The sequence below is a fragment of the Perissodus microlepis genome, chromosome 9 (assembly GCF_051167445.1).
Source record: "Perissodus microlepis isolate ML-2025 ecotype Zambia chromosome 9, ASM5116744v1, whole genome shotgun sequence".
Classification (NCBI taxonomy): Eukaryota; Metazoa; Chordata; class Actinopteri; order Cichliformes; family Cichlidae; genus Perissodus; species Perissodus microlepis.
The window spans coordinates 20,241,336-20,258,842 of NC_140469.1; the positions used below are offsets into that span (position 1 = coordinate 20,241,336).

A 17,507-nucleotide genomic window follows, 5' to 3' on the forward strand; every position below is an offset into this window, starting at 1 on the left:
TATTAAATCTGTAGGTTTAAACAAATTCCTTTAGTATATATGACATTTTCAGATTAAGGTAAAAGTGTTACCCCTTCTCTTGATGGGTGAGTCGGTGGCTTTTGAATTGGCACTTGGGTCAGGACAAACAGCTGCAGAGTCTCCGGTCTGGTTACTACCTCCGCTGGCAGTCGAGCTGCTGTCCTGGCGGCTGGGAGGTGAAGATGTCCATCTGGCCTTGCTTGCATTTTTTGCACTGAGGTCAGCATTGCTTGGGCAGGGCTCTGGTGTAAAGCTGCTCGATATCAAACTTGAAAGGTCTGGCTTGGGTTCTGTATTGTTTGTACCATGTGATGAAGCAGCAGGGGGCTGCGCTTTGCAGCTACATTCATCAGGTTTAATGGTTCGCGGCTCAGGTTTTACGATACTGCAAACGGGATCTGTTGTTCCCCGTCCTCCTCTGGACTCTTCCTCCATGGCTTCAGAGCTCAAAATAACCCTGAAGTGTGTGTTCTCTGAGGGAGTGATGGTCAAAGTCTTTGGCTCCCATTTTTCCTTTTTGTTGACCTGAACACAATAAATAGCTTTTAGAATTTTTCAGCAACTCTCTAGACATATATATAACTGAATGACATGAACTAGCACTAGTCCAAGTTTTAGACTCTTACCCTGGTAGATTCTGGAAATTCCCCCCAGGTCCACTGCATGTGCGACTCAGCCCTGAGCATGCTCTCTGACGGCTTCACCATCAGCTCCGAGTCACTCTTCGGTGACATGGGCTCAGGCACCTCCCTGATATAAGAAAAATAAAAGCTCTAATGATGCTGTAGGAGTAATTTGTTTTATTCAGCCCAGTCTGATTTAATGTGTAAGTGTTTGATCTTTCTGCTTGTAGGAACTCTGTAAACATCTGAATGGACAAAACAGAAAAGGCCATACGTAGTGCAGGGCGACCAGTCGCCATCAGAGAATGGGTAGCTGTCCCATTCAAGGGCGGTGAGTGGGGAATGCTGTCTGTGGTCCATATTTTCCTTCATTGCAGACAGTGAAGATGCTCTGATGACAGGAAACAACAAATGAATAATTCAGTTACATTGAAGAACAGGTCAAATTTTAATTTTCAGAGTAAACATGTCTCCTCACCGTCCACTGTGTGCATTTTGCTCTTCATCTGAACTGAGATCACACAGCTCCAGCTCCCCGGCTGCAGACGCCGTTGTTTGCTCCTCCTTACGTGGCTCAGCTTTGTGCTTTCTCCTGCGTCTCTTCTTCTTTTTACCAGCTGAATTGGAGCAGGGGTGGAGGTTTACAGAGACTGGCTCTTCCAGACTGAGGGGCTGGCTGGTCTCTGCTGTTGATCCCCCACATCTGGATTCTCTGCTCCTGAACAGAGGTTCTTCTGTGGGGATAGGTGAGGTCACCAAATGGGCTGGAACAATCTCCTGTTTCAGAGAAAAAAAATAAATACATGTACAAAAAAGAGCAACAATAGATAATTCAGCTCAATTTTGTTCATATTATGTAGGTAAAACTCACATTATTCTGCTCCGTCTCCTGGACAAAGAAGGCCTCTCCATTGTCTCCAAGCTTCATGTGTAGCTCCACAGGTTCTCCATTGATCTCTATATCAATCTGCAGTCAAACAACATTTCAAAAGATGCTTAAACTCTGTTCTCCTCAGATGGCCTCAGATTTTTTTTACCAAACCCTAATGAGGCTTAACAGAAAAGCACAATATGTATGTCGTCACAGAAGCTTTAGAGTTAAGCCACAGAGAAAACTACTCGCCATGACTTCTGCCCATTATTTAAAACAAACAAGCCTTAAAGGCTCTCAGCATTAAATCCCCCAAATTATTGGTATTAACACCCAAGTGTGTTCAGTGAAGTACAGTAAGTGCTCTGTTTCACGCATTCACCAAAACTCGGTCAGACTAAAGAAAAAATAACTGTGTTTCTCCTGCTAATCTTAATGTTAGCTGTGTTTTCCTGGGATCCAGTCATCTGCTGATTTTAATGATTACTGGCCTCCATTTTTAAGCCATCTTCAAGTATTGGTGCTCAGTGCAGGGAGTCAGCAGAGGCACTGATGATCTCATAAACATGGGACTCAAATAAAGGTTTTCATTTTTTAATTTTCCATTGATCTGCTCCAATACTGGAAATAACATGTTCTTTAAACCATGAAAAAAATGTTTTTCATAATTCTCTTCTACTTTAAACTCAGCTGTGCTGATTAAGTGACTCCCAGCACCTTTAAATTGTCACAAGGTGCAGGGCATTTAACACCTGTTTTCTGTTTTTTCCTGCTTGGTTTGTAGTAAGAAATGTTTTAAACCTCTCTGTGATTTACAGAGTAAGTGAAAACATCTTCAGTCAACCACAGACTACTTCCTGTTCCTGTCAGTCTTTCCTGCAAGTCTACAACAGACGGGCTTATTCTATATGTAAGACAAGGTTTTTGAAGAGGATGAAGCTCTATCAGCTGGGAATAAGAGGCTGAATTGAGCTTTAGTCTATGTATTCTGTCTCCATCCTCAGTTACCCACTATACAGAGGCTATAAATAGAGAGAGTGCAGTGTGCTCTTGTTAGAAGCAGAGAGTGGATTGGATGATAATGTGGTTGAGATGGAAGGAGAGAGGCAAAGAGCAGTCAGATGAACAGAAAATCTATTGTGCAGCTTCTTGATAACACACAGGTTCATTGTGCAACCTTGGACACCCCACATAATATAAAATTAGCCATTATGATCTATGATCTATCTAAAAACATTTATATGGTCGTTTTTGTTAACATTTAAACAGACACGTTTTACATTTATTTTAAAATCTGCTCCAGGATACCGAAATGTTTAGGTTCAAATATTTCCTTCAGAGCAGAGCAAGCTTGCTTTCATTTAAATTAACCGCACACATTTGCAGATTTTTAATTTTGTGACTACACCTGTGCACTTTTACTTGAAGCAGACACTCACTACTTTCTCCCTGGAGCGCAGCACCCCCAGTTTTCCAAAGCGGACGTGGAAAGGAGAGCACTGGAACGTCCCATCGGGCTGTCGGACCACAATCACATCAATGCAGCCTGAGAGAGTGGCCTGATTGATCCCTTTATAGAGCTCCTTTACTGTCACCAGCACCTGGCCTGCCAGCTGCCCCACATAGTTCATGGTGTTCACCTGTCAGCAAAAATAGCTTTCGTTAATTTACACTTTACCTTCCAACCCCTTATATTGTCTGGATTAACAGCAGAATAAAATCATGAGGTCATTTTTGTGTCTTTCTAGGACATGGTTCCTGTCGTGAGGCCCCTGTTGTTCAGAATAGCCTGCAAAGGAAATGCATGCCAGTCCCTAAACACAGTGGCTCTGTCCCATTTTCTTAAAGAGTCCTAGGCGATCGCGACTTAATCAGTGCCTCAGATACAGCACAGAGGCTGCTGATGTAGAATTGACCAGAGAGCACGTTTCTGAAAGTGTTTCTGTGTCCACAAGGAGCAGAAGTTACAATCAATGGGACCGAACTTGGGTCACATCTAGTTTATCTCTCTGTAACCAGTTTGAGTGTTAACAACATGACAATCCTTAGCGGTTAGAAAAGACCTTTGTACAGTTTGTACAGCTGGCAATAAGTCTGTGATAGTTTCATGTACAGTTTTACATAAACGAGCGAAACCTGTCTGACATGTCAGCCTGACTTTGTCTGTTAGAGGAAAAAGGAGTGATAAAACCTCAAATTTAGGTTACTTAAGAATTCAAAAAAATGTTACAATGAAAATAAAATGCATTGTTACACACTGGTAGCACAATTGCATTTTTATTCATATTCATAACTTTTTCATTTTTACTAACATTTCTGTACTTTTTATGCACATCATACTCACTATAATCATCACCAGCACTGAAGCCTTAAATACATATAATTATATTATTCTCTCATCTTTAAATCCTCATGTCTGCTTCATCACCTTTTATTGTTGAAGGGGACATGAGGAATGCATTTTATATTAGTCACAGATCACTTTAGAAAAACATTTCTGGTATTTTGACTCAGTGGTTAAAGCAGTCATTTTTATTTCTACCAGAGTTTATCAATGCTATAATGACATGTCATTAACAGCCATATTAATAATCTTCTCTGAATGTTTCAGGTCATTCATGTCTGCTGACTCCAAGCTAAGCAAAGTAAAATCATTCTTTTTTGTTCTTTGTTTTAATTTTGTGCTATGAATCTCAAAGAATAGTCGAACAGACACTACAACGTGTCCCTTATTACAATAAGGACCTCTGAAAGAGAATAACAATAATAATAAGATGTGAAAAGGTGGTACTCATGAGCTGGTAAAGTTTGGGGAATCTAATTTGAAACACAACCCAAAGATCATTGACATATTAGTCCATCCGGCTGACGATTCAATATCATTTGCTGTGGCTGGAGAGACGGCCAGATGAGGCAAAACCTTTTTGCATTAGATGCATTTGATTTGTGACCTGATGGTTTTCTATCTACTGGTCCTGAAAGATAACCCAATACAGAGGCAGTGCAGCACGAGTCCAAACTGTGTCAACTGTAAACTGTTAACACATAACCCTTTTCTACTGGTATTCATACAACAACATTATCCCTGAATCCAAATGTAATAAGATATTTCTCAGTCGAGGTCTTCCATGAACACAACCCCTGTATTAGCTTGCATAATAAAGCATAAGTCAGTCAGTGTAATAGGACTCTGTACTGTGGACAGTCGGATATATTACAACTAAGTAAGAACTGCAACTTACCACCACTGCAGTACACAATTCTTGTACTGTGACGGTTTAAAAGTTTAAAATAAAAGCATAAAATTTACAATTTATGGACTCATCGTAGCTAAAACATGATGTGTAGATGGACAAAGAGAGTTCACACCCAAGTGGATTAGGTTAAAAGGTTTGAAGGTGAACTCTGGCCTATGCTGTTTATAATCAGAACAGTCACTTCAGAAAAACCCACCAAATGCATTTTAAGGATATTTCTAACTTAAATAATTTGCAGTGATTTCAACACTAATTTTATTTTATTGCATTTACTGTAAAATAGGGTTAATGCCTTTGATTTAAACATTTTAAGCGGTGTGTAAGTTTTAAATCTAGATTGAGTGAACAATGAATAAAAGAAACTTCTTACACAACAACACACAACACTACGACAATGTAAAAATACAATGTTATTGACTCAGATCACTGACAAAATCAGTTGTGGTTACATTTATCAGAACTGTCTCATGTGTCCCTCATACACAAGCTATCACATTACACTTCCAGGTTACATTACGTCATTACTCCGGCTAATGCAGTTTTGGGGTTTCCTGCTTTTCTCATGTACGTTCCTAACACCACAGCAAACAAAGGCCATGTTTTCAGAGCTCAAATTTGTATTTACTGAACCTTATTTCATCCCTTCAGGACGTAAGTCGAAGTCGTACAATTGTCATTATATGTTCTCATGTTGCTCAGCACCTACAATTACTGCGGTTTAATGTGAGTTCAGATGCTTTAATGTATGGGTTTGCAACAGGAAACATGACATGCAGATAAGGAGTTCTCATATTTGTGTGGCCTAAATGGTAAAAAAATAAAAAATAAAAAAATGTGTTATTGTGTTGTGTTTGGGACAACAATTAAGAGACTAGATGTGAGCTGCTTACCAGCTGCTTGGACTTTGAAACCATTCAGCCTCTAAGACCGGCAGCCAGTGTTCCAATTAAACTCTAATGCGATTAGACATTAGATCAAAAACATACTCAGCGAACTACAATCTGCTGATAATAGCTGAAAATGATGAATACACAAAATGTGGTCCTTTGGAGATCCAGTCATATCTACAGCCATTAATTCTGCACATCAGGACCTTTTCATCAACCTAACCTAAAGATAGTGTAAAGATGTTTAGTGATTGCAGCAGAAAGTAAAATGAAGTTAGGATTAAAGGACTGGAGCAGGTTTACAAGAGTAGATATATTCACAGTAGACAAGATACCTACTGGGAAGCTGATCACACAGTGAACTGGCTGGAAAAAGCAAGGAAGGAAAACTTAATCACTTTTCTTAATCAACAAATTTTTCTACAGAATCTAATTTCACCTTCTAATATTCCTCGTTATCAATGAAAATTCAATACATTTCTGTTGTCTTACACGAATTTTCCTCACTCTCCCTTTCCACTGACTCAACAGTCAGGTGAAATAATAATATACAGACTGACCAATAATTAAAAACAGTATCATTCACAGATCCATCAGGTTCTGTCCTGCATTTCTTAAATAAATGACCACAAAAATACAAATACCAACCTTTACTCTTATTATAAAAAGAGCAAAGGTGAAAAAGGCCACCTTTGCTCATACTATTCAGTAATACAGAAGTCAAAGCAGCATCCCAACTCACTAGAGTCCAGGGGGACTTCAGGTGCAGACGCTGGTCCCGCTGCTCTACAGGTGTCCTTCCTGAGGACTCCATGTGCTCCCTCCTCCTTTACCCCCCTTGTCCTCCTCAAGCAGCCTGCTCCTGGTTTGTGCCATGCAGCACAGCTCCTCTGACCTTTCTACATGCACTCTGAGGAAAAATTACCCCAGGCCTTAGCTAAAACACTTACATAATCCAGCACCAGGCCCCCAGTCACGGACAACCTGTGCTTGAAATGTGTCTACAAGCAGTGCAAAACACCCTCAAGGAACACTTTGATCCAATGGATTTTGGTTTGAATAATAATTTACTCTATAAAATGTGAAAAACTATGCAGAACAACAGGTGCCAGAACACATCACCATCCAAATGTTTCATATTTAAGAATGCAAAAGTAGGTCATGGACTAAACTAAATCTGATCTGTTGGCACAAGACATAGATAGCCGTTACTCATTCTATGGAAACCATGAATGTATATAGAATACCAGCAATGTATCTCAAACTTGGGTGTTCAGTGCTGAGAAGACCACAAAGGTTACTGAATGTTGCGCAGTGTTTAATGATACGATAACAGCATTACACTGTGTGCACAGAGTTCCTGTAATATCCTGTGACTTCCTGTCCTACTGTCAACCAAAGCAAGCTGTACCCTGAAAACTGCAACGCTCGTGTTGTGTTCAAAACAGAAGTGTCTAGATGAGAACACAAAAACAACAATCAGAGCTCCCTATTGAGTGCTGTTGACCACCGTCTGCTTTATCTGCAATGCACATGACCAAATTTAGAATGAGTTCGACTCCCACAGCACTTCCGTCACACACATCATAAGCTCTATAAACAGATATGTGCATGTGAATTTGCAGAATGTAGATATGGGGCAAGACATTTCATTATTCTGGTATGTATTAAAAGTACAAAAGCCTAGTGAAATTTAAACAGGCTCTGGTTGCATGTAGGTAAACTGTCAATTTACTTTACTGGCCACCATGCTGTAGCTCTTTATTAGTTTTTCCTCTAAGCTTTCTCCCTGCAGACAGAAAGTTAAGTCTTGGCCCAGATATCCCCAGGCTGCACTGAAAGTCTGAAAATACTGGCTGATATCCCCAGAGAATTTGGCCGCAGACTAGCTGATAGGTTCCCACATTAAAGATAGAATGGTATGATGTTCTGTACAGCTGGGGGGCCAAAGTGTGCAGACTTGAAATTAACTGAATTCATCCAGAACATAACAAGAATATACAAATCAAAAACAATATGGAGCCTTATTTTCCACTAGGAGGTGATTAAAAAACTACCCAAACTCATGATTTGCTACATACCTATCAACAGCATAAAAGATGGACATCCTCTATTGTTCTACAAAGTGCCATTATGAATACACATATGTTCTAAAACTGGATGTGGCAAGCAAGAGGTGAACGAGGATGTGAAACTGTACACTCATTTCAGCTTGTAACTGATAAGTTGTTGCCCAACAACTTGTCAGATAAAACCAAAAAAAAACAAAAACTAAAACATAATTTTCAATATGGACTTAACATTTTATTCACTATGATGTGAAACTAGAGATTGAGTCCATAAAGTCATCAGGAGAGTGTTTACGGACATGAAAGAGCGAGAGAGCAGAGGGCATGTGCTGCGCTGACCGCTAGCTCTGCTTGTACGTCATTTTTTGCGGCCGCTCTACGTGTACTAGATACACCTGGTCCTTGTCATTTCAAAACATGTCTCTCTTTGACTTTGTATCCTCTACAAGAGTTTGTGTTGTATTATATCTATCTATCTATCTATCTATCTATCTATGCACGTAAATGTGTGTCAAAAAGTTCACCAAACTCGGATACGCACATGCTTTCTTCATCGTCTTCTAGACTTGTTTTTATTGGTCAGGCAAAGGTACAGTCGAACTAGGTCAAACTTTGACCACACATCCCTGAGTACGCTGCGCTGGCACTGCGCAGCAAGAAACCATTATTGTGCAGCGCAAGCAATAGAAATGAATGGGTTTCAGAGAGCAGCACTGCACGTGCCAAATCATATGTAAAGGAACACACAGGCCTAGACTGGTCTGCAATCATCTTGCAACCACTGGTCATGATGGAAAAATTGTATTCGCTAACCATGGTTCCCAGAGGTTGATGGCAGCCACTTGGAAAATGCTAACGTTCCAGTCACGCAAGCCCATAGACTGGTTAGTGACCCCCTTGCAACCACCTGTCGATAGGGAAAAACCTGTATTTCCCAACAAGTTGGCCAAAAAGCTCCTTGTGATTGGTTTGGTCGCTAGCGTACTGCTGCGGTCATAGTTTAATGTAAGTGACGAACTTGTCTACTAGGGGAACTTTCTCCATTTCTCATCTGTGTAGTACTTTTTCTAGATTTTGCTACCACTGGGCTAGTTGTTTGAGAGTATTTGCAGACAAAGAAACAAACATAACCATAACAATTTGCTAGCAACCAAAGCAACAGCCAGACGCCTCCAGTAACCACTGCCAACCAGTTGAGGAATACACATTTCCTTAGCAACCAGTGATCGTATCTCATCCAATATGGCAGACAGCTCTTGAGCAGACAGCACGTGTGCGCATGTCACGTAAGAAAACCTCAACTTAGCAGGAAGTCTTTGCACAAACAGAGTAGCATCATTCTGATATTTTTATTAATACAATTTCAGTCACAGTTTCACAATCTTTACACCTCTGATATTCTGACAGTGGGAGACATTTAAAAACAACCGAAAGACTATTCAGGACAACTAATCACGTATACACATTTAATTTTTAAAAAATGGTCTTAACATGCGAAAATGCTAAGAATAATGTCAAGTACAAAAATCTACACCTCCAGGTGGGCTGGAACTAAATTATTTTCATTATTTATTCATCTCTTTATCATTTTTTAAATATACTTTTAATTTAATTTAATATACCATTAATCAAGTGTAGAGGTTTATAAATTAACCTAACAAGCAAAAGGTCTCTGGTTCCATTCTGGGATGAGACATAAATCGCTTGTGTCAGGATGTGTAAAAAAACAAATCCCCCAAATCAAACATATGGAAACTACCCAGTGTGGAATCCCTTGTGAATAAGGGATTACCCATTTTGATTAATAAAATGTCCGCGTTGCCACACATGTTTGTCCACCAAAAGAGTCAAAAACACACAGCTAACATTATAAAATACTTAGGATTGGTAACATAAATGCTAAATGATAAGTCACTTATCAGAAATGTCAATTAAAATATAATATAATGATGAACTTTTTCAGCAAAAATCCAAAAATAATTAAATAAAAACTAACTGGTAATGATGGTAAACAGCTCATCAGCAAATTAGTCAGCAGACCAACAGGCTTTTGCCTCAAATGTCAGCATTTGTGTGGGCGTCTTCCTCATTCACAGGAATCAATTTGTATTCATATGATGTAATTTATGGCACAATACAAATATAACACAATAATATAACAAAAAGCTTTAAATGGTAAATGGCCTGTATTTATATAGCGCTTTACTAGTCCCTAAGGACCCCAAAGCGCTTTACATATCCAGTCATCCACCCATTCACACACACACATTCACACACTGGTGATGGCAAGCTACATTGTAGCCACAGCCACCCTGGGGCGCACTGACAGAGGCGAGGCCACCAGGCCCTCTGACCACCACCAGTAGGCAACGGGTGAAGTGTCTTGCCCAAGGACACAACGACCGAGACTGTCCAAGCCGGGGCTCGAACCGGCAACCTTCTGATTACAAGGCGAACTCCCAACTCTTGAGCCACGAGTTGGGCTTTGGTTGATCACAAAAATGGCCGGATACACATCCAGGCCTGTCTCTCTGTATGGGGTGACAGGACTTAAAGAGGTGTTAATCCTGTTTACAAGATTAGGACAAATCTAGCTTTCCCTGTCTTGGCACGTTCCTACTGCTCACTACATCCAACTGTCCAACGTGATTGTGAGTCAGCCAGGTGTTGTTTTGACCAAGGTCATGTTAAAGATCTGTTTTCATTAAAACCTTTCACCTATTCATAAAAGAAACATGGCAACACTGTATGTGTGTTTTTCACTTGACTTTCTGAAGCTGAAAATTCAAATAGGGCTTTATTTCAATTAAATAATGATTTTAACTGGTTTTTTTTTTTTTTGTTTTTTTTAATGTAGTAATTTCCCACGTTTAAGTAGCTGTAAATGATTATGTTTGACATTTTGTCACTCCAAGCAGGAGGCTCCATGCACCTGTAGATTACATTCAAATTCTGCTCTCTAAATACCCAGCTTTAGTTTAGTATTTCTGTAGTGAAACCTATGAGGCGTTTAAGGACACAGCTGACGGGTTTAACCTGACAAAACCGGCGCTTATTATAATTTAACAAAACGCGTTAGCGTCACAAACCTTCATTATCCTGCACAGACTGACTTCTACTCGATATATCAACTGTCCACAAGCGACACTCAGAATCAAACAGGACTCATTAGTTACATACAAGCAAGCTAAATGTTTCCTTCAACCACTCCGCAGCAGCGCAGAGGGGCAATATTTAAACTCGGGAACTCAGGTTGTGCCTCTTTAAATTCTCCCCCAGCTCTTAAATGAGCGCAGTGAGGACAGCGAGCGGTTAAATCATCCTACCTGCTGGAGTACCGGCTCACCGCAGGGAGACACACCGTCACTCAGCTTCTCCGCCGGCAGTTTGCCGAGTCTCTCCGCCTCTACCGCCGCTGAGTGGAGAAGGAGCACACCACGTGACCATGAGGCCGCACGTGATTTCAGCGCAGGTGGTCAGGTGATTAGGTTAGTTATTAGCGAAGTCCGTTATTGGAGGTTTAGAGGTAAAATGGAGAGTTTGCTTAAAATGTGGTGTGCACAGCCTCAACTTTTTTTTTTAGAGAAATATCAAAAGGATTCAAAATGAAGTCACATACTTTTTAATTAAGATTTGGTATCAGAATAGGCCTATGCTGCCCAACCTAAAAAGAAATGCAACCATATTTTGTCAAAATAGCCCAGAATATGACTTTTAGGTCAGGGGTGTGTCCAGAGAGGGGCATGTGGTGGCACAGGTCACCCCTGAAATGTGACTGGCAATCTCCAATGCCCTACAATATTGGGTGAAGTCATGGATAGGACCAGCAGTTATGTAGCTAGTATTTTACAGGTTTAATGCACTTGTACTTTATTTATGTGTTTCTATGTTTGCATTATTATAATAACTGTATTATTATAGATCTATCTATCCATTAAAGTGATCAACAGCTGCAACATTAAAGTGACATACACGTCAATAAATTAAGAATGATAATCCAATGTAATGTTTATGAGTGAAAAGTGCCATTCTATATAATGAGCATGTTTACTTTAGCACATTTGTATTTGAACCTTTAATTAAGTAAAAAAGTCCAAACTTCCAACTCTTCAAAACAATCAACCCACACCGAATTCTGTTTAAACTGTTCCCACCTTGTTCTCAGTTCCCACCTTTTTTACCCCATTAAAAAATCCTGGAAACACCATATTTTAGATTTCTTGTTATAGAAAATGTGCAGACTATAGTTTTGGCTGGGGAGACAGGGAGCCTCTCTGCTTTTAAAATCAGGCTTAAATCTTTCTTTTTTGGTGAAGTTAATGGACCGTTTTACCTTGATCCATCCCTTAGCTGCTATAGGATTAGCCAGTAATACAAGAACACAGCATTGAAGTATAATGTCCTCAGATTGCTGTGTACTCTATAGAGGTAACATAAATTAACTTCAATTTTATGTTAAGCAGCTTAATTAAGAATATTCAAGTTTTAATCTGTCTTCTGAACGTAAGCTTCTGAAGGTATTTTAAAGAAAAAAACATCTTTTAATGAGAAAGCTATGGATAAAGATGCATAAAAATCAAATAAAATCTCCACTTTATGAGGTTTCTACGGTATTTCTGGAGACACTGCACTCAATAGAACAACAGTCAATCTATATGAAACTGTTTCAAAATGTACAAGGCATGATCAGTGTAGATGATCTGCACAGTCATACGGGTTATATTTTAATTTCAAAAGGTTAATGCTTCTTCTTCAGTGGATACTTCAAAGATCAAATGTTAGGAAGATCAATTTTCCATGATTTATGATCTGGGGTCAGAGGGCACAACAGAGCAAAGATTTGCTCCAGGACACATCAGCAGGATACATATTAAGCAACACAAGTTGGACTGAATGTGAAGACTCATTTCAATGGCCCTGTGCCATCAGACTGTTCTATAAATGAATTTTAAGGAGGAACAAATTTAGTCTGGCATCCACTGGCTCGAGAAAAGGAAGTGGCAAGTTTCACTTCCCCATAAAACACCAGGCAGTTTACTTCACTTTTTACACAAGGATTTCCAGAACTGATGTGTCTGTTATGTAAAAGAGCTGCTTTACATTTCCTGAAGGAAATTTGAATAAATAAGCCAAGTTAATTCCAACCTCAGTAAAAGTCCAGTTTTTAGAAGATACATTTATAGTAGTGTCATTCTGTTTGTGTTGTCATCATTAATCGACCTCTGCAAATTTTACTCTTGTTCATCTGGATCATTTCTGCTCTGTTTCACAACAAGAATTTCTCATGTTTGCTTTATTCGTCCGTACAAACTAGAGAGGCGCCTCTTTAAGCTGGAAAGCCTGCATCACTCTGTATATTCATAAGAGTACAATATGGAGTACAAAGAAGTATAACAGCTCCTTTATTCAGGCAGATACACCAAAAAGATACACACAACATATTGAAAAACAGCATGTGGTTATTAAAATACTACCATCCCATTTCATTTAGTGTAAAGTGGAATATTGTTATTATTAATATGTTATGATAAGCCCACAGCAAAGTATATAATGGGTTTATATTCATTCAGTGATTTCAGGTTGTCTCAGCCACTGCTTCAGGCTTCTCTGCACTGTCTGCAGGTTGCTCAGAAGCTGCTGATTGGTCAACAGGCAGCGTTTGGTTGATCAAATCTACTTTTGCCTCTTTAGTTTGATCTGGATCTAAAGCAGGAACTTCTGCAGGGTCCCCCTCATTTTGTGCCTCGCTTTTTTTGCCCTGCTCTCTGTCTTCCACATTTTTCACAGTCGATGCCTTTGAAACAGATTCTGTAAGGAAATATTTATTAGTAAGCATTTCAGCCCGTCATGGGAAAATTGCACCATTCTGTAATTTTTCCAGTGTTTAAACAACAAACGAAAACTCCTCACCCTTTCGCTTCTGCATTTTAGTTCCAGTAAGTGTGGTTTTCATCTTTTCCTTTGGTGTGTTTGAGCCAAACACTACATTTCCCTCTTCATCAGTCCAATATGAAGTCACCCCCAAGTCAGGTGTCCCCTCTGTGACCTCCACCTGAGTTCATCCACAGTGAAGGGAGACATTGCAGTGTGGTAAAGCTCTACAATCATGAACTAATCACCATACAGTCATTCAGAAAGTGAAATCAACTACTTACCCATGAAGCTCAGTGAGATCACACCTACTGAAGGCTAAAACAGTATCATCTCATAGAGAAAATGATAAAAACTGTCATAACTAAGCTATTTAGGCTACTGAAGTTTTTGCAAAATGTTACATTTCAGCTTCACCTCAGTTTAATTTACATTAACACAAAAGTTTTTGTATTATTGCAACTTTCTAAAAGAAGAAAGAAGAGATTGTAATGAGAGATTCGCTGATGTATTGCAAAGAATTGTGACTTTAATTTGATGCAAAAATACTATTTAATCTTTTCTCTTTAAAATGCTCTCAAGCTGAAACGGGTCCAACTCTGGTGCAAGTTGAACTGTGATCTCTTAGGATTTCTTAGTTGAACAGTTACCCTTTGTTAAGTTTTTTATGGTTATGTGATATGATATGCACTCACTGGACGCTTCATTAGGTACGCTTGTTCAAATGTTCATCATCAAACTAAAGCTGTAGTTCACATGGGTTCACCAAAATTGACAGAACATTGAAAAAATGTTACCTCCATTTCTGCAGTAACATTTGGCTGGTAGGATCTGAATTTGATGTAAATAACATTAAACCATGCATTAATCCTTGATTGTATAGACAGTTCAGGCTGCTGCTACTGTTTCTGTAATGATGTGGGGGATATTTTTCTGGCACACTTTGATTTAGCACTAACTAAATTAGGCCCACACAACAGACCCGAGTATTGTTGCTGACCATTTCCATCCCTTTAGTTGTTCAAATAGGTTTCTCAAACTGGTTTATTCATCATGACGATGACTTCACTGTAATCAAATGACCTTCCCAGTCACCAGATCTTAATCTAATAAGCGTCGTTGGGATCTGGTGGAACAGGAGATTCCTTCTTAAATGTGCAGCTGACAAATCTGCAGCAGCTGTGTACCTAGAAAATTGACTGGTAAACATACTTAACCATTTGGCATACAGCTGGTGACTTAATAGTGCCTATGTGTATATATATATGGTAGAAATAGACTTGATTTAAACTTGTATAACTAATAGTTTTGTCACTTCAGGTGAGTATAAACAAAACGTGAAGCACGTTACCAACTTAATAATGAGCTAACTTAAAAACTAAAAGTTATGTATTTATACATGCAGCAACTGATGCATAAGAAAAATATCTGGCCCCTAGGCTCTGAAATACACCCTTATGTTCTGTTATTACATTTCAGACTGAAGAACATAATAGTAAAAATGGCTTTTATCTAATTAGAAATGTTCTGGATATTTGTGCTCTATGATAAAAAGACAATACTTTTTTCGTGTCCCTCTTTTGTGCTCATTGTAAAGAGAGTGTCACGTTATCCTGAGGACACAGCAAATAATTGTCCTACAACAAATATCAGGATTACGGTGAAGGGGGTGAGTTGTGTCCATGCTGGTGGTGGATCTTCAGGCTGCCAACTTCTACAGAAATAGTGATCGGGAGTGAAAACGGAACAACTCGACTGAAACAAGAGAGTGAAATGTAAAAGGTGAAGAATTGAAATCAAAGTGACACGACTCAGAAAGGAAAGACAGAAGGTGGAGGAGGTGGGGAAATACATGCTTTTTTTTATTAGTCTCATCAAAAAATGGGAAAAGGAAGAGAAACAATAACCACTATTGTTGGTATTAACAGTGACCTCACAGTTTTCACTGCATCAACATCCAGGATAATTACTAATCATGGGCTGGGGAAAATGGTGTGTTATATAAATAATAGTGAGTAGACAGTGAGCTGACTTGTACTGTTGTCTGCAGAAGATAACATTTAGAGTGAATGTGAATAAAGTGGAACACACGTAAGTTTAAAATCTCACTGAAAGGCACATTTTTAACTGTTTTGCTACAAATTATATTTACTTCCAAAGCACACCATCGGAATAAACCCCAGCACGGCTGTCTTAACTAGTTTATTTCTTGCAGGTTGAGCAACATAGAATTGAGGTTTGTGCCGTCTCTGTGAGATTTTTCCCACAATTTAATGACACGGTTTCAGTAAATCTGACAGCTGCACGCAGTCTGAAGTACTTGTCTTGTCAGGTTTGCTGGGAAATCCACATAATTTGTAGCAAATGTAAAAACATTTATGTTTTTAATAGACATTCCACACTAACCGTGACATTTTTTCATAGTGGCAGCCACAAATAAGCTTCAGATTTTCAGTGAGATTTGTAATTATTGGACCAAATGTTCACATACAGTATTAATCATAATCTTAAGTAACTCTTTTCTCTGTACTTTTTTTTTGTGTTCAGTTTCAGCACCTCGGGAGTTTATTTGACTGATTTCTACACAAACCATCAAACGCCACCTCTTTTTTTTAAAATCTTTTTTTCTTTTTAACTTTTTCCAGTACGCATCATTTTTACATATTTACGACAAGATTTGGACCGCTTTTATTTTTTCTTGCCGCCCGCCTCTTCAGGGATGAACACACTTACGGTGAAGTCCCCGCTCTCTGTGCCGTACTTGTTCTTCACCAGGATGCTGTACTTGCCCGAGTCTGACGTGTTCACGCCGGTGATGGTGAAACTGGCGAACTTGCCCGACTCGAACTTCAGGATGCAGTGCTCATCAGACGTGATCTCTCTGTCGTTCTTCAGCCAGGTGACCTCTGGCACGGGGTTGCCCGAAATGTTGCAGGTGAGATTGAGAGCCTGAATGGAAAATAAGGCACAACTCAGTTACACTCAGGGCAGTCACTGTAAAGGTTAAGACTCTTAGTTGAAGACAGTGGGCCATGTCAAAGTTTGCTATATGATGTGCAAACCACATGAATTCAGCTAAAACTGTTTACCTTGCCCTCTTGTATGGTGACCACATCAGGGAGGCCTCCTGCTACTCGAGCACGATCTGAAAAGTAACAATATTAACTAATGAAAAATTATTTTCAAAAACAAAGCATGTTGCACACAGTGCACGCAAACTGTGTTTTTACCTAACATGAAAGACTTTATGTGGCTCAGAACAGTCTTCGGGTTAGTATTCATGTTCAGGGCTGTTGCTTGTTGTTTTTAACACATTCCAATTTTATTGCAATGGACTTAAATTTGAAATAAATATGGTAAACTAGCTTTTTAAATTACAATCTCTGATTTTTTTAAAAAAAGAGTTTTTCTTAATGTTTTTAGAATAAACTAAGTATTAATAATAATACTAACTAGTACTAACTGGAGTTAATTGAAACTTCACAGAATAGAGCTCACTTTGACCCACTGAGGTTTATAGTCATGGTAAAAAGAAAGTAGCTACACCCTCTCACTCTCAGGTTTTATGTATCAGGACATAATAAAAACAGTCTGGTTCTTAGCAGGTCTTAAAATACAACCTCAGATGAACACATGGTATATTCTACAGTGAGACTGTCAGGGACCTGGATCTGAGCGATCCAGGGTCCCTGAGCATTTATGGACTTGTATTACATTATATGTGTTTTTGGTGTTGCTGTCCTTCGTTCTCCCTGCTTGCAGGTATGTGTTTGTGTGTGTGTGTCTTGGAGCACCTGTTTACAGGCGCCTTCAGGCCTGGTAGGTGTGGCCCTGCCACACCTGAAAACAATCACACAGCTGATGAAGCCCCGTCGGAGAAGCTACTTAAGAGTATGGTGGAGCTCTCT

The 17,507-nt window shown here is 39.3% G+C and overlaps 2 protein-coding genes across 5 annotated transcripts in view; both read right to left on the reverse strand.

Moving 5' to 3' along the window:
• The window catches only part of LOC146380453 (phosphatidate phosphatase LPIN2-like), a 21,201-nt gene extending 10,067 nt beyond the window's left edge, over window positions 1-11,134 (reverse strand). The window contains exons 1-7 of one of the 2 annotated variants that reach the window (XM_084939532.1): window positions 11,055-11,134; window positions 2,955-3,155; window positions 1,516-1,611; window positions 1,123-1,421; window positions 919-1,035; window positions 648-771; window positions 72-546 (exon numbers count right to left, since the gene is read on the reverse strand). In XM_084939532.1, coding sequence (XP_084795658.1) covers window positions 72-546; window positions 648-771; window positions 919-1,035; window positions 1,123-1,421; window positions 1,516-1,611; window positions 2,955-3,146 — 1,303 coding nt within the window. In that variant the 5' untranslated portion in view covers window positions 3,147-3,155; window positions 11,055-11,134. Of the gene's footprint in view, window positions 1-71; window positions 547-647; window positions 772-918; window positions 1,036-1,122; window positions 1,422-1,515; window positions 1,612-2,954; window positions 3,156-6,401; window positions 7,978-11,054 lie in introns of those variants that run through there. The other variant, XM_084939533.1, reaches the window with a different exon arrangement.
• Window positions 11,135-13,131: 1,997 nt separating this feature from the next.
• myom1b (myomesin 1b) overlaps window positions 13,132-17,507 on the reverse strand; it is a 29,706-nt gene continuing 25,330 nt past the window's right edge. Inside the window, exons 38-41 of one of the 3 annotated variants that reach the window (XM_084939537.1) lie at window positions 16,689-16,744; window positions 16,333-16,548; window positions 13,639-13,780; window positions 13,132-13,536 (exon numbers count right to left, since the gene is read on the reverse strand). In XM_084939537.1, coding sequence (XP_084795663.1) covers window positions 13,304-13,536; window positions 13,639-13,780; window positions 16,333-16,548; window positions 16,689-16,744 — 647 coding nt within the window. In that variant the 3' untranslated portion in view covers window positions 13,132-13,303. Of the gene's footprint in view, window positions 13,537-13,638; window positions 13,781-15,075; window positions 16,549-16,688; window positions 16,745-17,507 lie in introns of those variants that run through there. The other 2 variants (XM_084939535.1, XM_084939536.1) reach the window with 2 other exon arrangements.